Source organism: Lutra lutra, chromosome 16, assembly GCF_902655055.1.
Source record: "Lutra lutra chromosome 16, mLutLut1.2, whole genome shotgun sequence".
Classification (NCBI taxonomy): Eukaryota; Metazoa; Chordata; class Mammalia; order Carnivora; family Mustelidae; genus Lutra; species Lutra lutra.
In genome coordinates this window covers 40,690,942-40,718,446 of record NC_062293.1, presented here as the reverse complement: position 1 = coordinate 40,718,446, position 27,505 = coordinate 40,690,942, and the positions used below count along the sequence as shown (strand labels likewise).

General features: G+C 45.7%; 2 protein-coding genes across 14 annotated transcripts in view; both read left to right on the top strand.

Annotated features, from left to right (window-relative positions):
• Window positions 1-5,039, top strand: part of ADAP2 (ArfGAP with dual PH domains 2) — a 31,000-nt gene extending 25,961 nt beyond the window's left edge. For 5 of the 10 annotated variants that reach the window (XM_047709113.1, XM_047709118.1, XM_047709115.1 and 2 more), the window contains 2 exons: window positions 439-516; window positions 1,213-5,039. In XM_047709113.1, coding sequence (XP_047565069.1) covers window positions 439-516; window positions 1,213-1,557 — 423 coding nt within the window. In that variant the 3' untranslated portion in view covers window positions 1,558-5,039. The remainder of the gene's footprint in view (window positions 1-438; window positions 517-1,212) is intronic. The other 5 variants (XM_047709117.1, XM_047709116.1, XM_047709112.1 and 2 more) reach the window with 5 other exon arrangements.
• Window positions 5,040-9,584: 4,545 nt separating this feature from the next.
• RNF135 (ring finger protein 135) lies at window positions 9,585-25,933 on the top strand. Of its 4 annotated transcripts, none has more exons than XM_047709107.1 (6): window positions 10,180-10,199; window positions 17,669-17,811; window positions 18,201-18,350; window positions 20,908-21,070; window positions 24,205-24,294; window positions 24,901-25,933. In XM_047709107.1, the coding sequence occupies exons 2-6, from the start codon at window positions 17,686-17,688 to the stop codon at window positions 25,428-25,430; spliced, it is 1,059 nt and encodes a 352-aa protein (XP_047565063.1). In that variant the 5' UTR covers window positions 10,180-10,199; window positions 17,669-17,685; the 3' UTR covers window positions 25,431-25,933. The 4 variants fall into 4 exon arrangements, with proteins under 4 accessions (XP_047565062.1, XP_047565061.1, XP_047565063.1 ...); XM_047709108.1 differs by lacking the exon at window positions 10,180-10,199 and adding an exon at window positions 10,459-10,474; XM_047709105.1 differs by lacking the exon at window positions 17,669-17,811 and having other exon boundaries at window positions 9,593-10,199.
• The last annotated feature ends 1,572 nt before the right edge of the window (window positions 25,934-27,505 follow it).

Here is a 27,505-nt window from a genome sequence, read left to right as displayed (position 1 = left end):
GCACTGTGCATTTTGTTTTCTGCCTTCACCAGTTGATGGCACAGCCACTCCCCAAGGGTTCTCACCAGGGGCTTCCTTTCCCCTGACCTCGGTTAAAATTCCTCTCAAGGCCAGCGCTGTCAGCACAGCTGAGCTGTAACTGCTTCTAATTTCTCCCACTTCCTTTTTCTGAAACTGCTTGTCCTTAGCCTGAGAAAGAGAAGAGCCCCTCTTCCTACCCACAGTAGCGCCCAGAGGCACAGGGTACAGCCCGCAGAGGGTGAGGAGGTGGGCAGAGCCTCGGGGAGGCGCGCTGGGGTGGCTGAAGGGCCAAGGGACTGGCCAGCTCTCTCTGCCCAGCCCAGGCTGGCTCTCTGACCTCTACGCTCCCCGCCACCCCCCCGCTTCACCCCCCCCCCCACTTTGGCTGACCCCACTATGAGCTTCCCTCTTTTGCAGCAGAGAGAACCTTTCAAGAAAAGGTGGTTTGTCTTGGATCCCCAGGAGCGGAGGCTGCTCTATTACAAGAACCCACTGGTAAGAACAGTGCACCCCGCTCCGGTGCAGAGGACCCCCGACAGAGGTGGGGTCTGTGCTAGCCCAGGACCATGGGCAAGCGACAGTGTGGGAGAAACCTGGTGAGGGACACACCTGCACTTTTGCCCGTCTCTAAGTCATCTCCTGTGCGTAGAATTATTCTTGTCCACATTCAGGACATCCTTTGTGTATCCAAAATGCTGCCAGTGTAGTTAAACAGGGTGTTCCTCGTCCTCCCGTCTCCAGGGCTCACTTCTTACGGGAAAGCTCGTGGTTGGGACGGTGGGCTTTAGAACTTTCAGTCCCGCTGCTTAGTGGCATGCCTTGGGCAGAACACTTAACTCTCTCTGCCTCAGTTTCCTCCTCTGGAAAACAGGCTTAATAACAGTGCCTTCCTCAGAGGTTGCGGTGAGGATTATGTAAGTTACTTAAGGTCAAGCACTTGAAGTCTTGGTGCATAGTAAGCTGTCCCTAATGTTAAGTAAGTATCCTTTTAACAGATCACGTGTGTGATTTCTTTTATAATTTTGTAGCCCTTCAAATTCTGGGTCCCCACAAGCAGAGATCCCCAGTAGAGACCTTCACTACACACGTGAAACACCTCTTTCTCCAACAGAGCTTGGGGGGATGTCCGGGCTGCAGGTGCCCATCTGCCCCAGGTGTGGCCTCTGATGACCAGGTGTCCTCTGTCTTCAGGATGCCTTTGAACAGGGCCAGGTTTTTCTTGGGAGCAACGAGCAGGGGTATGGAGTGTATGAAGACCTGCCCAAGGGCATCCGAGGGAACCACTGGAAAGCCGGCCTCACCATCGTCACCCCTGAGCGGAGGTTCCTCTTCACCTGCCCCAGCGAGAAGGAGCAGAGGGAATGGCTGGAGAGTTTTCAGGATGTCCTCTCCCGCCCCTTGACGCCCCTCAACCTTCTCAGTAAGATGTGCAGCCTGGGCTTTGTTCTTTCGGCCAAGGGCAGAGGGCAGAACGGAGCCTCACAGGGTTCAGCTGTGAGCCCTGAAACTGAGCTCCGGGCTCCTGACTGCTTCTAACATTTTCTTCTCTTCCTGCCAAAGAAGAGTACAGATGGTGCACGTTGTTGCCAGGAAGCCCTCTCTGTCCATGCACAGCTCTTCTGTGGGGAGCTCCGCCCCGTTAGCTACCTGCGGCCCACCAGTCCCTCTCCATGTGAGAAACCCTGGTCTGTTATTATTAGCTATGGTCACACCCACTGGGCAACTTCTGGGGTCTTGGGTTCCTCTCCCCTCACAGAGGAAAGGCTATTTTGGGTGCCCTTCTTTTCTCTGCATCCTCCCTTCTGTCGCTGCTCTCCTGCTCCTCCTCTTCCCCCAGATGTGTGACAAGTAGGCTTCTGTCTGCTGACAGCCATGAGAAAAATGAGAAGATGTTCTGAGCGGGAGCAGGAAACTCCTGGCCCCGGGGCCTGGTTTGCGGGCACCAGGAACAAGTTCTGTGTTTGAAAAAGGACAGACCGAGGAGGAGACCCCACAGCACCCCCTTAGGAGAAACCCTTGTGTCCTTTGAGTCAGATCAGCATAAACACACCTGCTTTTCCCTTTCCAAAATCTGAAAGCCAAAGAGCTTGAGAAACAGACTTGAAAGTTAGTAAAGACCGTCTGCTGGCGCTTCCTTGTCCCTGCCGGTGGGTCTGTGTATCTGACTCTGTTTCCATGTCTCTCTCTCTCTCTGCGCTGGCGTTTGTCCCTTCTGTCTCTCGCCGCCGTTGGTTGTTTTTTTAATTCTGGTTCTCTGTCACTGTGCCCCTGTCCCCTTGCTGTCCCTTCTCTTCAGCAGGACTACACTGGCACGGTTATCATCTGAGCTCTCTTCTTGCTCCCCTGACAGCTGCATCATCGGAGAGTGGCCACAGCAGCAGGTGACCCACTGGCCACTGGTCACCCGGAGCTCATGGTAGGAAGGGCAAGTTCTAACCTCAGCCTTCGTTGCCCAGCAGGCATGCCCTGCCGTTTAGCAGCCATGGCTGGCCATGAACTGTGCCAAGACTGAAGCTTTGGCCTTTACCTGCTGGCTCCCTGGGCCGTCCCACAACCCAGCTTGGGGGAGTCTTGGGGATCTGGCCCATGTCCTCAAGGCCCCAGACTTCTGAAATGAAAACACTGCATCGGAGAGCCACCCACTGTGTCCTGCAAGTGGGAGGACACCCAGTGTGTCCTGCAAGCAAAAAAACTTGATTCTGAACCATGAAGAAGTAATCAGACAAATCCACACGAGGGACGTTCTATAAAACGGCTGGTATAAGATAAAGCAGTGAGGAAACTGTTCCACATTAAAGAAGATGAAGGAGGCAACAGAGTGGAATTTATGATTCTTGATTGGATCCTGGATTTTGATGCCTTTTTTTTTTTTTTTAAGATTTTTATTTTTCAGTAATCTCTACACCCAACGTGGGGCTCAAACTCATGACCCCAAGATCAAGAGTCCCACGCTCCACCGACTGAGCCAGTCAGGTGCCCCCTGGTTTCTGGATTTTTTAAAAAAGCAGCTATAAAGGATATGATTGAGATACTGGGGCAAGTCTGAATATGGATGCATATCAGCTAGTCAGATAGTGAGACGGATGATTATGTCGTATTTGTGTAGGAGTTTGCACTTGTGCCTGTGGATACGTGTTAATGTATTCAGGGGTAAAAATGTAATAATTTTTAGTCTACAACTGACTCCTAAATGGGTCAACAAAGAATAAGTGTGTGTGTACATGTATATAAAGAGAGTATATACATATATATATAGTGTGTGTGTCTATATGGAAGACAGGAAGTACATACACACACACACACCCAGGGAGAGAGAGAGAAAAAAAGTGAGCCGCTGTGCAAAGTGTTAGCAACTGAGGGATCTAGATGAAGCAGAGACGGGTCTTTGTTGTCTTACTGGTGCACATTTTCTAGAGATTCAAAAGTGTTCAAATTAAACACTTGGAAGCTGGGGGAAATTATTAAAGAAACACCCATTTGCACTCTTCAAAAGCAGTGTGTTTTCTACATGAATCAAAACAGTTCCTGGGGAAGTCTCGTCTTGGTACAGATTTTAGAAGAAATGAAAACCCAGAGAATACAAAACAAACAAACAAAGGCAAACACAAAAAAAACAAAACAATGTTCAGATTGATTATTGGAAGCAAAGAAGCAAGCCAGCTCCACTGAAACCCAGGGCAGAGAGCTCTCCAGGCTGCCAGCCAGCTCTGGCCTTTCCGCAAACTCGAAATGGTCAGAAACCTCACTTTCCCACCAACGTGCCTTGGTTTTTCTCTTTCGGAGGAGGAAAGTGTACTGACTATTGAAATTCCATGGAAGCAACAAGTACTTTTGAGGTTCTCCCAGGTGCCAGGCTCTGTGCCAGGCCCTGGGAACAGGGTGGGAACCAGCTGGTCCCTGCTTACCACAGATGACAGGCTGCTGCAAGGCCACGCTTCCATGGGGCAGGACAGTGCCACAAGTGTTCAGGAAAGGAAGCACAAACAATTGTGGGAGCCTGGGTTTCACCTAAATGAGGGGGAGAGGGGCCTCCATCCTCTCCAGAAAGTGATGTTGAAGTGGAAACCTTAAAGATATTTAGAGGTAAGTCAACAGGAAGAGGAAAACACTCGTCTCAAGGAAGAAAATGTTCAAAGGCCCTTAGGTGGGAAAGAGGAACTAAAAGAAATCTGGAATGGCTGAAGTGTTAGAGAAATAGATCACCGCTGAGGTCCCTGCTCTATGACTCCTTCTCCTTCAGGTCACATGCAGAGCGATATTTGGTATGCTCTCTTCATTTTGGTGGAGACCAAGAGGGTTGGGAGGGCATTTAATAGAGTCTCTGCTTTTTATGGGGTTTTCCTGTGGAACCCTCAGAGGACAAGCAACATTATTGGAGTGTCTTTCCGGAGGCTTCCTGACAGCCCAGATGGAGATGGGCGTGCTTCCTCTTCTGGCCCCCAAAGCACCTTGAAAATGTTTGTTTCAACACCTGCTGAGTTGTATATTAATGGTTAATGTACTCATCTGCCTTTTTCACTACCTGTGAGCTCCATCTACAGAGGAAGAAAGAAGACAGACAGTCACAAAGCTACTTGCTTGGCATTAAGAAGGAGAGTCCATGATCAGATTTGAGACTTGGGAAAACAATGCAGCCATGTAGAGTGTGGGAAGGAAGCAGAGATATCAGCGGGCAGTGTGGGGCGGGGGGCATTGCATGAATCACAAGCGTCATAGGAGAGTGTAATTGCAGACCTGCGTCTGAGGCAGCACACCAGCTCTCCTTCCCACCTCTTCTCTCTTAAACATCCTTCTGTTCAGAAAAGAAAGCCATACCTCTTATCCACCTTAAACCTTAAAAATCATTGGGATGCCAGATAGCCAATTTGAAATAAGAGTGACAATTTTCCTTTATGAATTTTATTTTTTTACATTGTTCTATACTAAAATCGACTTATTTTGTACTGTTCTATAAATTTGAATATATATATGGATTCCTGTAACTACCACCACAATCAGAGTAAAGAATGGTTACATCACTTTAAATGCTCCTGGGTGCTACCTCTCGCCCCCTTGCCCTGCCACCTGCCAACCACAGCTCTGTTCTTCATCGGCCCAGATTTATATTTTTGAGGGTGTCCTATGAATGGAATAATTCGAAATGTAATTTTTGAAATTGGCTTCTTTCACTCAGTATAATGGCTTTGCAATTCATCTAAGTCATCGCGCGTATCAACAGTTATCACTGCTGAGCCATAGTGCGTCATATGGGTATACCATGGTTTGTTTATCCCGTGGAAGAGAACTCCACAATAAAAAGGAATGAATTATTGGTACACGCAACAGTATCCAGGAGTTGAGCTGCTGGGTCACGTGGTAGGCGTATGTTTAACTTCATAACAACCTGTCAAGCTGTCTTCCAGAGTGGGCCTGGACCCTTTCACATTCCCACTGGCAATGTGTGAGAGTTCCAGTTACCCTGCATCTTCACCAGCACTGGCTATTCTCAGTATTCTTTTTTTTTTTTTTTTTAAAGATTTTATTTATTTATTTGACAGAGAGAGATCACAAGTAGACGGAGAGGCAGGCAGAGAGAGAGAGAGAGAGGGAAGCAGGCTTCCTGCTGAGCAGAGAGCCCGATGTGGGACTCGATCCCAGGACCCTGAGATCATGACCTGAGCCGAAGGCAGCGGCTTAACCCACTGAGCCACCCAGGCGCCCTATTCTCAGTATTCTTAATTTTAACGGTTCCAGTTGTAGTGGTGTCCCTGTGGTTTTCATTTGCATTTCCCTATAGTGGCTGGTGGCGCAGAACATCTTTTCTTGTGCTGATCTGCCAACCTTGTATCTTTGGAGAAGTGACATTGTATCTATGTCTCATTTTTTAAGAATTTATTTACTTTTTGAACAAAGATTTTATTTATTCATTTGAGAGAGAGAGAGAATGCAAGCAGGGCAGAGGGAGAGGGACAAGCAGACTTGCCACTGAGCAGGGAGCCTGACATGGGGCTCAATCCCAGGACTCTGGGAACTTGACCTGAGCCAAAGTTAGACACTTAACTGAGTGAGTACCCAGGTGCCCCTCATTTCTTAATTTTATGGTTTCTCTTCTTTATTGTTGAGTTTTGAGAGTTCTTTATACATTCTTGATATCAGTCCTTTGACAGACATAGGATGTGCAAATATTTCCTCCCAATATTTATTCTCTTCACAGTACCAGTGAAGTCTTTTTAAGGCATGGAGGTCAGGTTTTATGACTCCCTCTGTTTCATGCAGATTTTTGTTGGTGACAAAGTTTGGCATTAAAACTGGGGTGTTCCAGGGGCGCCTGGGTGGCTCAGTGGGTTAAGCCGCTGCCTTCGGCTCAGGTCATGGTCTCAGAGTCCTGGGATAGAGTCCCGCATCGGGCTCTCTGTTCAGCGAGGAGCCTGCTTCCTCCTGTCTCTCTGCCTGCTTGTGATCTCTGTCAAATAAATAAATAAAATCTTAAAAAAAAAAAAAACTGGGGTGTTCCGGCTTATGTTTGGATGTTTTGAATTCATAAAAAGTGGAGTGGAACTGAGGATGATGTTTATTTAATGACCTCTCCTGCCCCTAACAAAACATGCTTTATCCCTGAAGGAATCTAGTAAGAGCAAAGCAAAGCACTGGTAGATGTTAATGAGGGTCGTACCTTATTTCACCCAGTGCACAAATTCAGGATCTTGTCCTTTCCCATCTGATTTAACATTAGAACCCAGTGTCACAGGGATGTGTATTAACACATCTATTTTGTGAGTGTGTGTGTGTTTAAGACTTTATTTATTTTAGAAACAGCACACATGAGCTGGGAGGTGGTGGTGGGCAGAATCAGAGGGAGGGAGAGAATTGCAAGCAGACTCCCCACGGGGCACAGAGCTTGACTCAGGGCTTGATCCCATGACCACAATATCCGAGTCGGAGCTTAACCAGCTAAGCCACCCAGGCGCCCCTTAACACATCTATTTGAATTTAACAGTGAGGTCAGATTCTTTGGCAGAATATGAGTCTGACTTGCCTGACTGGTTTGACTTGAGAACTGGCCTTACCAATTAGGTTATGTGGCGATATTTTGCATAAATTGGACAAGCTAAATCTGTAGCTCCAAATTTTAAAGAAAATGCATTTCAAACATAGAAAAGTATCTTTCCAAAAAAATTAGATTGGCAAAGGTGTATTGAAATGAATAATATTATTCTAATTTTTCTAGCCCTTTTTGAGTATATCACGTTTAACAAAGTGACTCATAAAAGAGTGGTAATTTGATAATTTGATAAGCCTTGGTGAAGTCTTATTAGCATACCTCCCAGAAAATGAGAAAGTGAATACTTGCTTTTTTCTTTAAGTTTTTATTTATTTAATTTCTACACCCAACATGGGGCTCCAGACTCATAACCCCAAGATCAAGAGTTGCTTGCCCTTCCAACTGAGCCAGCCAGACACCCCAAGAAAGTGAATACTTCTAATGATTTTTGCAATACAGTTAGTTTCATATTCTTTGTTCTCAATTAAAATTGAAGGAAAATCTAACCAATCTGGTCAGCTGAGGGATTAGTAAATAATTTCTGATAATGGATCACTATGTGATCTTTTTTGCTCTTCAACAAACCGTGTGACACTGTTGTCATTTATATATGTGGACAAGGTTCCTCAGCACTAACATGTATAAAAACAAAAAAACAGGAATATAATTTATTACTGAACCTTGCTTAATTCTGTTGGTAAGTAATGTTCATCTCTCACATAATGCAATAGCGAAAATCCAAATAAAACAATTTGAAAATGGACAGAAGACCTGAATAGATTATTTTTTCAAAGAAGATGTACAAATGACCAGCGGGTGTGTGAAAATGTGCTCAACATCATAATCACCAGGGAAATGCAAAATAAAACACGAGTGAGATATCATTTGCTGTAAGAATAGCTATCAAAAAAGACAAGAGATAACAAGTATTAGCCAGGATGTGGAGAAGACGGAACCCCTGTGCTCTGCTGGTGGGAATGTTAATTGGTGCAGCCAGTATGGAGCAGTTATGGAGGTTCCTCAAAAAATAATATAATCCAGTAATCTCATTTCTGTGTATATATCTGAAGGAAATGAAATCACTGTCTCAAAGAGTTATCTGCACCCCATGTTCATTGCAGCATAATACACAATTACCAAGACATAGATATAGCCTATGTCTACGTTAACAGACAAATGGATAAAGAAAATGCACACACACACACACACACACACACACACACACCCTTTGAGGGCATGATGCTAAATGAAATCAGAGAAAAACAAATACTGCATGATCTCACGTGTGGAATCTGAAAAAGCTGAATCAGAACCACAGAGTACAATGGTGATTGCCAGGGACTGGAAAGGGGTGGGGGAAATGGGGAGATGTAGAACAAAGTATAAATTTCCACTTACAGGATGAATAAATTCTGGGAATCTATCGTTTGGCATGGTGACTACTGTTTACCATTTTGTATGTTTGAAAGTTGCTAAGAGCAGATCTTAAATGTTCTCAACAGCCTCAAAAAAAGGTAATTATGTGAGACGATGGAGGTGTTCATTAACCTTATTTGATAATCATTTTGCAACATGTGCATTAAATAAATCATCATATTGTATATCTTAAACTTAGAGACAATGTTATATAGGTCAGCTGAGGTAGCTCAGCAAAGCTGGAGAAAAAAGTAATGTTCATCCACAGATAAATGCATTTTGTAAAAGAAACCAGCACATCAATCTCATTAAGAGCTGTAATTCTAATAAAAATTTTGACTTTTTGTTTACCAGTTATTTATATATTTATATTTGTTTTGATTGACTGCTAGTAATACGTTTTTAAATATTTATTTATTTATTGTTAGTTCATTTCAGCGGAGCAGAGAGATGGGGATTCTGGTCTCTGCCACTCAATTACTGCCGTGTAAACCTGAAAGTTCCCTCCGGGGAGGATGTGATGCTCTTCCAGCGCCAGCGTTTTCCTGCTGTAATGAGCTTGGGATGGAGAAAGAGGAGAGGAGGAAGCGAGGGAGCCCAACCAAGGCACGCTACCTCAAGAAAACAAGACTTTCTAGTATTTTTGTCCGGATGCCTCTTGGGTAATGTGCTTTTAGCCAGCAGAGAGCAGTAAGAAGACAGGGGCACAGTTCCGCATTGTAACAGCGGTTTGAAAAGTCTAGGGGTCACTCAACGTTGGCTGCGCGTTAGAATCCTCGGGGGCAGGTATTTACGCATCCCGGCGCCGGGCTCCCACCCCAGACGACGAAATCAGATTTTCTGGGAGTGAAGCCCCCAACGCCGGTATTTTTAAAGAGCTAAGTGCACCGGGTGTTCTCTAACCCTTTCCTACTTGTTGGGAGTGCTGGATGACATCTAGTGGGCGCCTTCTCATGAAAAAGCTCTTGAACCGAACCCCCTCTTTCTTCTGCTCTCAAGGGCTGTCGGGGTTGCGTTTTAATGGGCCGAGATGGATGTGTGTCTGGGCCGGGAGGGAGGGCATCAAGCTAAAAGGTCTTTGGGACATCAACGGGTTCCTAGCGTTTGGGGGCGAGCTGATCCTCCGTGCAGGAGGCCGTGACTCCGGCCCGCTCTCACCTATGGTGCCCCGCGCCAGGCGGGGGGAGACTCAAAGTCTGCTTACAGAGGAACGCGAGACAGGAAGGGTGGGCCGAGGCGGGGAGAGGAAGGCCGAGGGAGGAGCCGAGGAGACGTCGCGGCTGGCGGGCGGTCCCCCACGAGGCCCTGACTTCCGCGTCCCGGCGTCCGGCGGCGCTGCCTGGCCACTATTGCGGATATGGACACCGGCCTGGCCATCCCCGTGTGGCTGGCCGAGGACGACCTGGGCTGCATCATCTGTCAAGGGCTGCTTACCAGGCCCGCCACGCTGCCCTGCGGCCACAGCTTCTGCCGCGACTGCCTGAAGGGCCTGTGGGCCGCGGGCAGCGCCAGCCCCCGGCGCTCCTGCCCCACCTGCCGGGAGAGCACCCCGGCGCCGCTGCACCTGCGGAAGAACACGCTGCTGCAGGAGCTGGTGGACAAGTACAGCCGGGCGCTGCGCGAGCTGGGGGCGGGTCCTGACCCCGGCCCCGCCCCTGGCCCCGCCCCCGGCCCCGCCCAGGGACGCGCCCTTGGCCCCGCGCCTGCGCCTGCGCCCCCGCGTCGCACCGCCCAGCTGCCGGTAGGGAGGTGCAACGCGCTGCCCTCGCGCCCCACCGCGCGCCCGCGCGTGCGCGCGGCACCTGCTCTACCCTACTGGCCCGGCTTGCCTGCTGTCTCGCCGGACCGCTGTCACTCTGTGCACTCCAGCTCTTGGGAGAGTGGGCCTAAGTATGAAGTATGAAGAAGCGGGGGGGGGGGGCAGTTTCCTGGCATCCCACCAGCCTGGCTGCTCCTTGGCACGTTCCCACTCCTTTCCAGTCTTACCGCTGTCTCTTTGAACGTTCTTACACTGGGGTAAGATAGAGCACAAAATTAGCCATTTCAGACGTTTTTATGTGTACAATTTAGTGCCATTCGTTATATTCTCAGTGATGTGCAGCTCTCACTCTCTACCGATTATGCAGTAACTTCTCATTCCAACTCCCTGCAGCCCCTGGTAACCGCCAGTCAGTTTTCTGTCTCCCTGATTTCCCTACTCTAGATATTTCATATAAGTGGAATCCTATAATATTTGTCCCTTTGTGTCTGCCTTCTTCCACTTACCGTAATGTTTTCAGGGTTCATTCATGTTGTAGCATGCACCTGAATTTATTCCCTTTTGTGGCTGAATACTGTCCCATTGTACGGATGTACCACATTGGTTTATTCATACACTGGTGGGCATTCGGATTGTTTCCGCCTTTCTGGTGACTGTGAGCGATGCAGTCAACATTGGTGTGCAAGTAACCAAGTTCTTTTCAGTTCTTTCGGGGAAATAACCTAGGAGTGGACTCGGTGAGTGGTATAGGAGTTCTATGTTCAGCATACTGTGGAACACAGCTAAACCATTTTCCACAGCATCTATGACATTTTACATTTCCACCAGCAGAATTGGAGTTGCTGATTTTCCACATCCTTGCCAATACTTACTATTCATGTTATTTTGCTCTTTTTTTTTAATATTTTTTATTTATTTATTTGACAGAGAGAGATCACAAGTAGGCAGAGAGGCAAACAGAGAGAGAGAGAGGAGAAAGCAGGCCCCCTGCCAAGCAGAGAGCCCGATGCGGGACTCGATCCCAGGACCCTGAGATCATGACCCGAGCCGAAGGCAGAGGCTTATTAACCCACTGAGCCACCCAGGCGCCCCACTATTCATGTTATTTTGATTCCTTCCCCCTACCATTTTGTTTTTTAGGATAGCCTTCCCATTAGGAGTGAAGTGCTTTGCGACTGCGGTTTTGATCTGCATTTCCCTGAGGATTGACGGTGTTGACTGACTACCTTTTCATGTGCTTATTGCTCATTTTTATATCTTCATGAGAGAAATGTTTATTCAGGTCCTTTGACTATTTTTAAAAATGGGATTGTCTTTCTCTTGTTGATGTTTTTTTTTTTTTAACATTTATTTATTTGAGATAGAGATTGAGGAAATGAATGGCAGGAGGGGAAGAGGGAGAAGCAAATTCCCTGCAGAGCCTAATGTGGGGACTGGATTCCAGGACCCTGGGATCAGGACCTGAGCCCAGGGCACTACTTAACTGACTGAGCCACCCAGGTGCCCTTTCTTGTTGAGTTTTAGGAACTCTTTATAAATTCTGGATACTAAACCCTTATCAGATATATGGCTTGCAAATATATTCCCCCATCTTATGGGTTGCCTTTTACTTATGAGTTACCTTTTACTTTGGTGTCCTTTGATGCCTAAGAATTTTAAGTTCTGCTGATGTCCCGTTTATCTGTTTCTTCTTTTATTTCTCTTGCTTCTGGCATCATATCTAAATCCAGTGCCGAATTCTGAGATCATGAAGATTTTCCCCCATATTTTCTCTTAAGAGTTTTATGGTAGGGGTGCCTGGGTGGCTCAGTGGGTTAAAGCCTCTGCCTTCGGCTCAGGTCATGATCCCAGGGTCCTGGGATCAGGCTTTCTGCTTAGCGGGGGGGCCCGCTTCCTCCTCTCTCTCTGCCTGCCTCTCTGCCTACTTGTGATCTCTGTCAAATAAATAAAATCTAAAAAAAAAAAAAAAGAGTTTTATGGTAGTAAGTCTTGTATTTAGGTTGGTGATTTATTTTGGGTTAATGTTTCTATATGGCATGAGGTAGGGGTCCGACTTTACTCTTTTGCATGTGGAAATCTAGCTGTCCCAGCACCGTTTGTCGAAGAGACTGTTCTTCTCCAGTGAGTGGATTCGGCATCCTTATAAAAAGTCAGTTGGCAGGGCGCCTGGGTGACTCAGTGGGTTAAGTCTCTGCCTTTGGCTTAGGTCATGTCTCAGGGTCCTGGGATCGAGCCCTGCATCGGGCTCTCTGCTCAGCAGGAAGCCTGCTTTCTCCCTCTCTCTCTGCCTACCTCTCTGCCTACTTGTGATCTCTGCCTTAAAAAAAAAAAAAAAAAAGTCGGTTGGCCATAGATGAATAGGCTTATTTTTGGACTCCTAATTCTATTCCCGATGGGTTTTTTGGTTTATCCTTAGGTCAGTCTCACATTGTTTTGATTACTATAGCTTCATAGTAAATTTTGAAATCAGAAATTCTGAGTCCATCTGACTGTGTTCTTCTTTTTCAAGATTGTTTTGGTTCAGTGGCTCAGTGTTGGACGACTGCCTTCGGCTCAGGTCATGATCCGGGAGTCTCGGGATCGAGTCCCACATCGGGGTCCCAGCTCCACGGGGAGTCTGCTTCTCCCTTTGACCTTCTCCTCGCTCATGCTCTCTCTCACTGTCTCTCTCTCAAATAAATAAAATCTTTAAAAACAAACAAACAAAAAGATTGTTTTGGCTCTTCAGGGCCCCTGCAATTCCATATGAATTTGAAGATGATGTTACCATTCTGCAAAGAAGGCTGTTGGAATTTTGAGAGGGATTGCATTGAATATATAGGTCATCTTGGGCATGACATCTTTAACAATATTAAGTCTTCTTCCCCAAAATGTTAAATATCTTTGCACGTATTTAGGTCTTTTTAACTTTCTTTTAGTTCCAAAAAGTTTCTGTAGGTTCCAAAAATAAAAGTCCTTTCATCTCCTTGGTTTAATTTATTCCTAGACATTTTACTTGTTTAGGTGCTGCTAAAAATGGAATTGCTTCCTTAATTTCCTTTTTGGATAGTTCACTGCAGGTGTATAAAAACACACTTCCTTTTGGGTGCTGATCTTTTGCCCTTCAACTTTGCTGAATTCATTTACTTGCTCTAGTAGCTTTCTTGTGGATTCTTTTGGATTTTACTTATAAGGTCATGTCCTATGTGAATAGAGATCATCCTACTACTTTTCCAATTGGGATGCCTTTTATTTCTTGTTTAATTAATCTGGCTAAAATTTCCAGTACAGTGTTGGGTAGCAGAACTGACATCAGGCATGCTTGTTTTGTTCCCTATCTTAGGCAGAAAGCTTTCAATCTTTCACCATGAAGTATGATGTTAATTGTGGGTTTTTCATAAATTCCCTTCATTGTGTTGAGGAAGTTCCTTTCTATTCCTGGTTTTCTGAGTGTGTGTGTTGTTGTTGTTGTTTATCATGAAAGGTGTAAGATTTTGTCAAATGCCTTTTCTGCATCAATTGAAATGATTGTGTGTGTATGTGTGTGTGTGTTTCCTTCATTCTGTTATTATGGTGTATCAGATTGGTTGTTTTTTCTTAAATTAAACCACCTTCCATTCTTGGGATAAATTCCACTTCGTCATGCTGTGTTATCCTTTTAATATGCTGTTGGGTTTAGCTTGCTAGTATTTTGTTAAGGATTTCTATATCAATATTCATAAGGGATATCGGTCTGTAATTTTCCTTTTTTAAAAATTTTTCTTTTATTTTTTCAGGGTTCAAAGATTCATTGTTTATGCACCACACCCAATGCTTCATGCAATACATGCCCTCCTTAATACCCACCACCAGGCTCACCCATCCCCCCACCCCTCTCCCCTCCATAGTGTCTATAAATTTTCTTGTGATGTGTTTATCTAGCTTTGGCATCAGGGTAATGCTGGCCTCGCTGAGGAGTTAGGAAGTGTTCCATCCTCTTCAATGATATGGAAGAGTTTGAGAAGGATTGGTGTTAATTCTTCTTTAAGTATTTGGTAGAATTCACCAGTGAAGCCATCTGGTCCTGGACTTTTCTTTGTTGGGGTTTTAGTTACTGATTCAATCTCTTTATTTGTTATAACTCTGTTGCAATTTTCTATTTCTTTTTGAGTCAGTTTAGGTAATTTGTGTTTCTAGAAATTTATCCATTTCAGGTAAGTTATCTAATGTGTTGGCATACAAAGTTCATAATAGTCTTTTAAATTTTATTATGTGAGGTCAGGTGTGATGTCTCCAGTTTACTTTCTGATTTTAGTTATTCATGTCTCCTCTCTTTCTCCCCCCATTTCTTCTTCTTTTTAAAATTAACACATAATATATTATTTGTTTCAGGGGTATAGGTCTATGATTCATCAGTCATACACAACACCCAGCACTCACCACAACATATACCTCCCCATTGTCTATCACTCAGTCACCCTATCCCCCCAGCAACCCTCAGTTTGTTTCCTAAGGTTAAGAGTCTCTTATAGTTTGTCTCCCTCTCCAGTTTTGTCCTGTTTCGTTTTTTCCTCTCTTCCCCCATGATCCTCTGCCTTGTTTCTTAAATTCCTCATATCAGTGAGACCATATAATAATTGTCTTTCTCTGATTAACTCATTTCACTTAGCGTAATACCCTCTAGTTCCATCCGTGTTGTTGCAAATGGTAAGATTTCAAATTTTGATGGCTGCATAGTATTCCTGTGTGTGTGTGTGTGTGTGTGTGTGTGTGTGTGTGCGTGCACGCACCACATCTTCTTTATCCATTTATCTGTCAGTGTACACCTAGGCTCCTTCCATAGTTTGGCTATTGTGGACATTGCTGCTATAAACATTCGGGTGCGCGTGCCCCTTCAGATCAGGACATTTATATCTTTGGGGTAAACTTCACCCAGTAGGGTGATTGCTGGGTCGTAAGGCAGCTCTATTTTCAACTTTTTGAGGAACCTCCATGCTGTTTTCCAGAGTGGCTGCACCAGCTTGCATTCCCATCCTCTCTTTTTCTTTATCAGTCAAGCTAAAGATTCATTGAGTTTGTTGATTTTTTTCAAAGAACCAACTTTTGCTTCATTGATTCTCTCTGTTGTCTTTACATTCTCCATTTTATTTATGTCCAATAATTTTTATTATTTCCTTCCTTTGGTTAGCTTTGGGTTTTGTTTGCCCTTTTATCCCCTAGTTTCTTAAGGTATAAATTTCAGTGATTGATTTGAGATCTTTCTTCTTCCTCTTTTTTTAAAAGATTTACTTATTTATTTGTTTGTTTTTAATTTATTTATCAGAGAGAGAGAGGGCACAAGCAGGGGGAGCAGCAGGCAGAGGCAGAGGGAGGAGCAGGCTCCCCACTGAGCAAGGAGCCTGATGCGGGCTCAATACCAGAACCCTAGGATCATGGCCTGAGTCGAAGACAGCTACTTAACTGACTGAGCCACCCAGGCATTCCCCCCGTAATGTTTTTTTTTTTTTTTTTAAGATTTTATTTACTTATTTGACACACAGAAGCACAGCCAGAGAGGAAACACAAGCAGAGGGAGTGGGAGAGGGAGAATCAGGCTTCCCGCTAAGCAGGGAGCCTGATATGGGGCTGAATTCCAGCCTGGGATCATGACCTGAGCTGAAGGCAGATGCTTAACTACTGAGCCACCCAGGGCCCCCCGCCCCGTAATATTCTTAAAGAGAGTTGAGGTCACGTTGAATAACCAGGTTATATCCTCTTTCTTTTTGTTTTAATTAATTGAGTTTATTCTTTAGAGTAGTTCTAAGTTTACAGAAGATTGAGCAGATAGCATGGCAAGTCCCCATATGCCCCACACAGTTTGCCCTATTATTAACATCTTGCATTAGTGTGTTACATTTGTTGCAACTGATGAATCAATATTAATACATTATTTACCAAAATCCATAGTTGAGTTTTGCATAGTGACTGTATTGTAGCCAATGAGGTTTGTCCAAGGCATGATTATTGCCAATTGAAACTAAAATCCACAGTTGATATTAGGATTCACTCTGTGTTGTACAGTTCTTTTTTTTTTTAATCACTTTTTAAAAAAGATTTTATTTATTTATTTGACAGAGAGAGATCACAAGCAGGCAGAGAGACAGGCAGAGAGAAGGCGGAAGCATGTTCCCTGCCAAGCAGAGAGCCCGATGCAGGGCTCGATCCCAGGACCCTGAGATCATGACCTGAGCAGAAGGCAGAGGCTTAACCCACTGAGCCACCCAGGCGCCCCTCCTCTACAGTTCTATAGGTTTTGACAAACGCATGACCTCATGCAGCTACAGTTACGGTGTCATACAGTTTTACTGCCCTGAAAATCCCCTGTGGTCCACCTTTTTGTACCTTCACCCCCACCCCTGGCAACTGCTGATCTTTTTACTGTCTCTTTAGTTTTTTTTTTTTTTTTTTTCCAGAATGTCATATAGTTAGAATCATACAATTTCTGGACTTTCTGGGTACCGTTCTTTCACTAAACAAAATTATGGTTTGTGGCTTGGTAGCCCATTTCTTTTTATTTCTGAAAAATATTCCATTACACAAATGCACCACAATCTATCCGTTCACCTTTTGATGGGACATATCGGTTACTTCCATTTTTTTATGATAATGATTAAAATTGTTTTCTTCTTTTTTATTATAAATACAACATCGTCCCTCAGGTCTTTAAAACTCTTCGCTAATATTGCTTATGGTGATTGAATATACTTCCCATTGGCTGTTAAGTAAAAATGATTGTTTTTAGATGGCAGGATATTGGATGATTTAAAACATTCCCTCTTTCTCATGCTCTGCAGTTTTTTTAGAGTTTATTTATTTATTTGAGAGAGAGAGAACGAGCAGGGGGAGGAGCAGAGGGAGAGGGACAAGCAGGTCCCCCCACCACTCAGCGGGGAGTCCGACGCGGGGCTCGATCCCAGAACCCTGACATCATGACCTGAGCTGAAATCAGATGCTTAACCAACTAAGCCACGCAGGTGCCCCTCATACTTCACACCAGCCTAAACATCCCCAGAACCTATTTACTACTCTTGAGCTCCTTGGAGATGTCTCTGATCTAAACTCACTACAATGAGTGTGCATTCCTTTAATGAATAGAAAAAACAATGTACTTATTCTTTTAAGTTTTTAATTTGCCCCAGCGCCAGGATAAGGGCTCCTTTCTTTAGTTCCAGCCACCTGAATATTTAGGAGTGGGGCCTGGAAATTTAAGAGCAAATGGTGTTACCAGTGGTCGGCTACCTCCCTCTCTAAAGTAGCCCAATTATGGCTTCCAGAACACATGCTGCTTTGAGGAACATCAGACTTCTTAGAGATACAGAAGGTCCTGGGTCAATTCCAGTTTTTGAGGTCCTAGCATGATTTTAAAAATGTAAAATGTCAAAACAAAGTTATAAAAACTCTGGTTTATTGACAGTTGGTTGATGAACACATTGTATTTCTGTGACTCTGTATAGAATCCCTTTTGGAGGGAATGCAGTGTTCACCATTGAAGTCTGGTCCCCACCTTCCTCTGATGAGTGCCACCAGGTCTGGAAGTTGTTGCCAGAATGTTGGCTGCAGAATTTCCACTTCCAGCCGGGCAGCTGAGCAGATCAAGGTCTTTAAGTGGGGTTGTGTAGCTCTCTAGTCTGAGGGTCCCTTTAGATGGGGAAGCACCTGGCTGGCTCAGTTGGAGGAAGACCGTGGGACTCCTGATGCGTACCCCCCAGTCAGCATCTCTGCTCTGACTTCTGTTCAGAATGAGCCCACAGGTCCCTTTAGGCTTCATTTTCACCTCCTGCCCCCCAGCCTGGGGATGGGCTCTGGTTCCCTATTACAGCTACCGGACAGTCAGCAGGCATGCAAAAGCTCTGGGACATCTACCTCCTTGTCCTTTGGACATTTTTATCACTCTGTTGCTTGCTCCCTTTGTGCAGTGTTGATAGCCCCCTCTGTCGAGAGCTGGGTCCTAGGTCCAGCTCTGGGTTCTGCTTTCTTCTTTTAAAGGCCGCAGCACAGAAGAGAATCATAGAAGTTGTGCGTGAGCTGGCAGAGTTGGCAGAACAGCTCGTAAACATTGTCAAGAGTCTTCAGAGTCAAAGTGATGTCCCTGAATCTGGACTAGACAATGACAGGAGCACCCTGAGCATGAGCATGGTAGGCTCAGCCCGGAGGGGAAAGTGGGAAGGCGTGTGCCGGGGACGGGGCTAGGGACAGCTTCGAGCTGGAGCCACGGAAATATGTTGGGAGTTGAAGGATGCAATAAGTCTTCATCTTTTACCATTTTCTTACTGTCACACATGGATGACTGGAAGTGCGATGCTTGAGGTGAGGTAGGGGAGCTAACAGTGGGCCAGGTTTCCATCCTTAACTCTGCATCTAACCAGCTCTGAGATTCCCCAGGGACGTCTATGCAAATCCTGCAGACAGTCTAGTCTCCATCTTCACTGACCTTTCCTTGGCCTTTGACCACATCCTCATTCCTGGAGCTTTCTTTTCCTTTAGCTTCTGGGACCAGGGGTCTTCTGACCTTCCCCTCTTTCTCTGGCTGCTCTGTCCCCATCTGTCTTGCAGGCTCACTCTCTTTTCCTCTCCTCAGCAACAAAATGCCCAAATCCCTCAAGGCTGAGGGGTACATCCCTTTCTCTTTCCTGCTGAGTGGTTTTCCCCACACCATGGCCTTAATTACTGCCCCATCCACAAGCACAGCTCCAGCCTGGACCCCTCTCTGAGCTGTGGTCTGCTATCTTCCTTCTCACCTTTCCCTCTTGCTTTCTCAAAGGCACTTCCCAAACTGTTTCTCCTCTGGGAGTTCCTGTGACTGGCCCTGTGATCCTTCTAAGGGCACAAACTGGGAATCATATCACCCCCTCCCTCACCGGCCTAAACATCCCCAGAACCTATTTACTACTCTTGAGATCCTTGGAGATGTCTCTGATCCAAGCCTCTCATCATTTTTTTTTTAATTTAAGATTTTATTTATTTATTTGAGAGAGAGAGTGAATAAGAGAGAGAACACAAACCATGGGTGGGAGGAGCAGAGGCAGAGGGAGAAGCAGGCCCCCCACAGAGCAGGAAGCCCGAGGAGGCAGGGCTCCATCCCGGAACCCTGAGACCATGACCTGAGCGGAAGGCAGCCGCTTGAACGACTGAGCCACTCAGGTGTCCCAAGCCTCTGATCATTTCTTGCCTGGATTGCTGCAATAATTAATTACTCCACTCTATTCCCACTGGTCTGCTCTCCTCATGGTTGTCAGAGTGACCGTCTCAAACATAAATCTGATTTACAACATCTCCAGTGACATCCGCTTGTGTGGGATTAAGGCCCAAATCCTACAGGGCCCTGTAGGACTCCCTCCCTGCCTGCCCCCCCTTCGAGCCACAGCCACTCTGGCCCCTGTCAGTCCCTCTAGGGTGTCCTGCTTCTTCCCACCACAGGGTGCACTCCGAGGAATATTCTTTTTTCGCCCTTGTCACCTAGATAACCCCTGGTCATCCTTCAGACCCCAGCTGGATCATCACTTTCCTGGAGAAACCTTCACTGATTTCCTCGAACAAGTCCTGTTATTAGAGGCTCTTACGATTCCACCTGCAGCAGTTACCACAGCTTGCAACTTGATAAGGATGGGCGCCATCATTTATTCATGTCTGTTTTCCCTCTTCCCCTGCCTGGGACTCTAACCTTCATTAGGGTAGAGACCTTGATGACTTTCGTTCTTTTGTTCACTCTTGTATCTCCAGGCCTCGAAAGAGGCTTGCCACATAGTGAGTGCTCAGCAAATACCCAGGAGTCTTCAAGGGCTGCAGGGTGTTGCGGGGAGGAAAGCCTGAGAGTCTGACTCTCACACTTGACGTTGCATTCGTCTGATGTGAGGACTAAAACAGCTCTGGTCTGAATAAGTGCTCAAGCGGTGGGAAAATGCAGGATGATAAAATTCACTGTAGGGATTTAGTTCACTCTTGTGAGCTCTAACTTCTTTTGCAAGAGGGGGATAACCAACTTACCTGGGAAGGTTGTTATACAAATTAGAAGTAAGCCACGGGAAGTACTCTGTCCGTGGTGCCTGCTACTTTACTCTTGGTAAGAAGAGTGGAAAATTGAGTATGCAGAGTTGGGAAGGAATGTCAGGGGCCAAAGGTGGCAAGGTGGGAGCAGATGAGAGGCTCTGTTGGGGAATAACAGGACCCGAGGTTAAAGAAAGTCAGGGAGCATGTGCTGGCAGCCCCAGAGAGCTGGGAGAGCCTGGATGCCCAGCCAGATGTCTATGCGGGCTCTTGAGAGGAGAGGTAATAGAATGATAACCTTCTGGGGAAGATTATTCTGGCCTCTGTAGCTGATCTTAGTGACTGTCTGTATTATTTATTTTGTAAAGCCCCTAGAGGATGGGCTTGCAAATTTTACTACTTTTTTGGATATTACCTAAGAAATCTATATTCATTATAGAAAATACTAGAAAATGCATAGCAGTTTAAAGAAAACAAAGGAACATCTTCCATAACCCTACCACCCAGAAATTACCACCCCTTTAATATTTTTCCTGCACGATGTGTTCTTCCAAACTGCTTTCAAGGCATATAGTTTGAGGGCCTAATGATGTTTTTAAAAATCTGTGAGGAGGTAGAAAATTATAGATGGCAGAATTAGAATATATTATTTGATGAACAACTTAGGAGACTTTAATTATTTGATTTGTTTTTAATGATTGATCAATAGGCTTCTTCTGGTGAGATGGACCTTTCCTTGGCTTCTTCAAAACCAATGACTTCCAATACACCTGAGAGAAAAACAAGAGACATTCTGCATCACCTAGAAGAAATCCAGAAAAAATTACGAGAAAACTTCACATGGAAAGAGCCCCTCGAAGAACAGATGCAGGGTGAGTTGGTTTTACTGGGTGAAAGAGGATTGGGGCGCCTGGGTGGCTCAGTTGGTAAAGCAACTGTCTCCAGCTCAGGCCATGATCCTGGAGTCCTAGGATCGAGTACCACATCAGGCTCCCTGTTCAACAGGGAGTCTGCTTCTCCCTCTGACCCTACCCGCCTTCTCTTCCTCTCTCTTTCATTCTCTCAAATAAATAAAAAAATAAAATCTTAAAAAAAAAAAAAGGATTAAATATGGAAGTTGGCGGAAATGACCAAAACAATGACAAATGGCTTTGTGGGTTTTTTTTAAATTAACTTATAATGTATTATTTGCCCCAGGGGTACAGGTCTGTGAATCATCAGTCTTATACAATTCACAGCACTCACCATAGCACATACCCTCCCCAATGTCCATAACCCAGCCATCCTATCCCTGCCCCCCACCCCCCAGCAACCCTCAGTTTTTTTCCTGAGATTAAGAGTCTCTTATAGTTTGTCCCCCTCCTGATCCCATCTTGGTTCATTTTTTTCCCTCCCTCCCCACCACAGCCCCCCCGCCCTGCCTCTCAAATTCCTCATATCAGAGAGATCGATAATTGTCTTTCTCTGGTTGACTTATTTCACTTAGCATAATACCCTCTAGTTCCAACCATGTTATTGCAGATGGCAAGATTTCGGGGGTTTTTGATGGCTGCATAGTATTCCATTATATATATACACCACATCTTCTTTATCCATTCTTCTGTTGATGGACATCTAGGTTCTTTCCATAGTTTGGCTGTTGTGGACTTTGCTGCTATAAACATTTGGGTGCATAAGCCCCTTCGGATCCCTACACTTGTATCTTTAGGGTAAATACCCAGCAGTGCGACTGCTGGGTCGTAGGATAGCTCTATTTTCAACTTTTTGAGGAACCTCCATACTGTTTTCCAGAGTGGCGGCACCAGCTTGCATTCCCACCAACAGTGTAGGAGGGTTCCCCTTTCTCTGCATCCTCTCCAACACCTGTCATTTCCTGACTTGTTATTTTTAGAATGGCTTTGAATTTTGGGGCTAGGATCCCAGAGCCCAGCTGTGTTATCCCTATGCTATTGTTAATGAGGATGGGGTGGGCGGAGGTGTTTTTGTGCCTGGATATATGTTTTGGATATGGCTAGAGGTATGATGTCACCTAGGCTTTTTAAAGGTAGAAACTCATTTTCTGAGACCTCTATATCTAGAACCTAGACCTGATTTTGCTGCTCTGAGGAGATTCAGAAACAGACTGCTTTTTATGTTTAACTATTAAATGTCTTTGTTTACAAAGCATGTTACTTTGTAAATTGTCCTTGATAAGTTTTGTTAAAATGTCATCTCTGGTGGGTATGCTAATAGTAACAGTAACAATGCAGAGAAAAACCTCTCTGTCCTGACTTCCGAGGTTCTGTATTATAACCCTCTTCACACCTGACCCTCAGATACAAGCTCTGGGCTCCCTCCTTTCTGCCTCCTCCTCTCGCCACTGCCAGCTTTATATACTTTAGAGACATATTGCTTATAACTTTTTTTTTTTTTGAGATTTTAGTTTTTTTATTTTTTCAGCATAACAGTATTCATTATTTTTGCACCACACCCAGTGCTCCATGCAATCCGTGCCCTCTACAATACCCACCACCTGGTGCCCCCAACCTCCCACCCCCAACCCCTTCAAAATTCTCAGATCGTTTTTCAGAGTCCATAGTCTCTCATGGTTCACCTCCCCTTCCAATTTCTCTCGCTTATAACTATTTTTATGTTTAAATGATGTTGCTCTTCTTAAAAAGTTACTTTTTATTTAGGTGGAGAAACATTATCTCTTGGGAAAAGTTTCTCAAGGAATCAAGTTAGAGCACGGTTTATTAGTTGTCCCAAAACCTGAGAAATACATGCCCTCTTGGCTTCTGTGTGCCCCTAAATTTAGACTGGGTTCCTTAGTGATCTTAGTTGCTTAAACAAATTTAAAATCAATATTTAGGGGCGCCTAGCTGGCTCAGTCAGTAGAGAATGCCACTCTTGATCCCAGGGTTGTGAGTTTAAGCTCCACATTGGGTGCCGAGAGTACTAAGAAATAAAATCTTTAAGGGGCACCTGGGTGGGTCAAGTGGGTTAAAGCCTCTGCCTTTAGCTCAGGTCATGATCCCGGGGTCCTGGGATCAAGCCCTGCATTGGGCTCTCTGCTCTCTGCTCTTCTCTCTCTCTGCCTACTAGTGATCTCTGTATGTCAAATAAATAAATAAATAAATAAATCTTTAAAATAAATAAATAAATAAAAATAAATAAATAAAATTATTTTTAGATTTTGGGGTTAAATTTGAAATTTTAAATTCAGGGGTGGCTGGGTGGCTCAGTTGGTTAAGCAGCTGCCTTCGGCTCAGGTCATGATCCCAAGGTCTTGGGATCGGGTCCCTCATTGGACTCCTCGCTCAGCAGGAAGCCTGCTTCTCCCTCTGCCTGCCCCACCACCTGCTTGTACACATGCTCTTGTCTCTCTCTCTCTCTCACTAATAAATAAATAAAATCTTAAAAAAAAAGAAAATTTAAATTCAGAAATCAAAACAATATAAACGCATACAGTGAAGGTCTCTTTCCCACCCTTGTCCCATTTTCCTGTTGCCCTGTCTCAGTTAACCGTTTGTATTAGTTTCTTGAGTGCCCATTCAGAATTTACTTATGGAAGTTAACAGTTTAAATAAAGCACTGATGGAGGGGGAGGGGCGGTGGTCGTGGGTATTCTGGGTGTTAGGGTGCTGTGATCCCTGGAAGTGTAATTTATTTGATAGATAGGTACCTCACACTTACTTCCTCTGTAGCTGGCACTCTGCTTGGTGCTTAGAACATAAATATGAACAAGGTCTCTACCGGCAAGGAGGTTAGAGCTTATGGGGAAAACGGGCAGTTAAAAAAAAAAAGTCTATGGTGAGAACATGAGTCTGCACATACCTGAGCTGGGAGTTGTGCCTAATCCAAGTCTGCCCCTAAAAAAATGTGTGAGGAAATTTGATGAAGCAGACAAGCCTTGTTCCCTGACCATGACGTTAGGGTACCTTTGTATTTGCCTTTTGTTTGTTTATTTATTTATTTGTTCTTTTGATGCCACTTTTTCCCCTTCCTGGTTTTCTGAAACCCTTAGTGGAACTCCAGGAAGCTCCCCATTCCGCTTCACGCCCGCTGCCTGGCCAGAGCCACCCAGCCCCCGAGAGGGCCTCCCGGTTTGCTCAGTGTAAGTATGTGGACTGCGGACACTTGGGCTGGGCCTGCCAGTCCCCCTCCCTGCTGCTGGGCCTGTTCCTTGGCTCACAAGGGGATCTGATTACCAAGACAAATGGGATTGAAGACTCCCAAATTCCAGGCTATGCTGAGTGGGATTGTGAGACAGCTTCTTGAAAGAGGCCTAATGGGGAAGTAAATATTAAGATGGAAAAGGGGTATTGTGATGAGAACAGCACCAGGGATGTGTACAGAAAACTGCAAGTGGACCTACCAGTTTTAATGCCAGTGTGAGTAAAACTTTATCACACCCAAAGATACAAAGCTGCCTTTTTGTGGGGTGCCTGGGTGGCTCAGTCAGCTAAGTGACTGCTTCCAACTCAGGTCAGGATCCCAGGGTTCTGGGATGGAGCCCCCCTACATCAAGGTCCCTGTTCAGAGTGGAGTCTGCCTCCCTCTGTTCCTCTCCCCTCCCCCGTCCTCTCCCCCTGCTCCTACTCTGGTTGTCTCTCAAATAAATAAATAAAATCTTTAAAAACAAAACAAAAAAAACCCCAGAAGCCCAAAGCCGCATTTTGCTTTTAAAGTGAGCCCATCATATCCTTGTTCTTTTCCTCAGGGGCCATCAGTCCAACCTTTGACCTTCGCAGCCACTCCTGCAGCCTAACGGTGTCCAAGGATGGCCTGGCGGTGACTGTGTCTCACTGCCCACAGACCCATCTCTGGAATCATGAGAGGTTTGTGACCTGCCAGGCATTATGCTCCCAGGCCTTTTCTTCTGGGCGACAGTACTGGGAAGTGGACACTCAGCATTGTAGCCACTGGGCAGTTGGGGTGGCTTCCTGGGGGATGAAGCGTACCCAGATCCTGGGAAGGACCAGCGACTCCTGCTGTATAGAGTGGAAGGGGACGGGCCAGCTCTCTGCATGGCACATGGTCGAGGAGACTGTCCTCGGCTCAGACAGACCTACAGTGGTGGGCATCTGGCTGGACCTGGAGGAGGGGAAACTTGCCTTCTATTCAGTGGCTAACCAGGAGAAGCTTATATATGAGTGCCCGGTCCCAGCCTCCTCTCCTCTGCACCCCGCCTTTTGGCTCTATGGCTTAAATCCTGGAAACGCTCTGACTATAAGGCCAGTAAATGTGTAAAGTTTCCCTGGATGTCAGAACCTGGTGGTCCTGGCCTTTCAAACCAGGCCGTTGACAACAGTCCCACTTCCGGAGCTAATGGGTGCGCCGCAAAGGGCTAACTGCAGGCTTGGGATGGGCAGACTGCACGTTCCCGAGAGAGCATGGGCCCTTGACTGGCTCCTGGGAGGCACCCCCTAAGCCCTTGGGGTATCCTGGCTGATAAGAGTGTTGTTGTTTACCTGTGGCCTTGGGCCAGGAGGTATCAGCTTGACCTCTGGAGGGGCTGGAGACTAAAGCCTGCCCCTGTGACTGACCCCCTGGAAAAGCCTTGGGCACCAAGGCTGGGGGGTGCTTCCCTGGTTGTGAGTCCCCTTGTACATTGTCACTAGGAGAATTCACATTGTCCTTGTGACTCCACCGGGAAGGATAGTAGGTGTCTCTTGGCCTGTGTCCCATGTGCCTTGTTCTCCCGCTGATTTTAATCTGTATTCTTTTACTGTAATAAACTGTAGCCAAAACTACAATGGCTTTGTTGAGCTCTCTGGGTCCTTCTAGGGAATCGCTGAACCTGGGAGTGGTTTTAGGGACCAACCCCCCCAACATGGGGGCAGGTTACCCATTGCCATGGAATACTACTACCACAAATGTAGAGGTTTCACACAGCGCGCGGCTGTTAGCTCAGTTCCCGTGCCCCAGGCACAGTCTGACGACCAACCTCACCAGCTGTAGTCAAGGGGTCACCCAGGGCCATGGTGGCATCTGTAGCTCAAGTGGGGAAGGCTCTTCTTCCAAACTCACATGGTTGTTGGTGGCATTCAGTGCCCGGTGGGCTGCCAGACGGACAGCCTCGGTTTCTTGCTGGCTGCTGGCCGCAGGCCACCCTCGTTCCTTACCCCATGAGCCTCTGCAACGTGGCTGCTTACATCCTCAGAGCCAAAGAGGAAGAGGAGATCTCCACCCCAATGAACATTAGGTCTTGTATAATGTAATCACACAAACATACTCACATACATCCTGTGGCTTTTGCCTTATTCTGTTAGAAACATGCCGCAGGTCCTGCTCATGCCCACTCGACAGGGAGGGATTAGGGAAGGGGAGGAATACCAGGAGGTGGGGGGGGCATGGGGGGCCCCTTACAGTGTGGCCAGCACTGCATGTCATTTCATACTCAATTTCCCTGTTTTTAAAAACCGTTTTATTACGTAACAGAACTGATACAGAAAACTCCATAAAACACATGTGGAATATAATGAATTATCCAATTCTGAACACCCCTATTAACTACCCCTCAGGTCAAGAAATAAAATCTTCCTATGCCCCCATAGAAGTTCCTTCATGTGCCTTATCTCAGTCCCATGACCCTGCTTCTGCCTGAAAGGAATCTGACTTTTACAATAATCACTTCCTTGAATCTCTTTAGAGTTTTAGCACCTAAATATGCACCCTAACCACAGTCTTAACCATGTAAAAAAAAAAAAAAAAAGGATATGTTTTTTTCTTAACTACTTTGTTGAGATATAATTTACATACTATTAAATTCACTTATTTAAAGTATACGGATCAGGTGACCCCTGGGTGGCTCAGTTGGTTGAGAAACCAACTCTTGATTTCAGCTCAGGTCATGATCCCAGCCAGGTTCCTGGGATAGAGCCCCACATGGGCCTATTCCCTTGGCAGGCAGCCTGCTTAAAGACTCTCTTTCCCTCCCCCTCCCCACTCTCCTTCTATTTCTCTGTCTCTCAAATAAACAAATAAATAAAGCTTTAAAAAGAAAAAAATAGGGGTGCCTGGGTGGCTCAGTGGGTTAAAGCCTCTGCCTTCGGCTCAGGTCATGATCCCAGGGTCCTGGGATCAAGCCCCGCATCGGGCTCTCTGCTCAGCGGGGAGCCTGCTTCCCTTCCTCTCTCTCTGCCTGCCTCTCTGCCTACTTGTGATCTCTGTCAAATAAATAAAATCTTAAAAATAAATAAATAAATAAAATTTAAAAAATAAAAAGAAAAAAATACATAAAGTGTACAGATTGGGGCACCTGGTGGACTGACTCAGTCCGTAGAGTTTGCAACTCTTGATCTTGGAGTTGTGAGTTAAGTCCT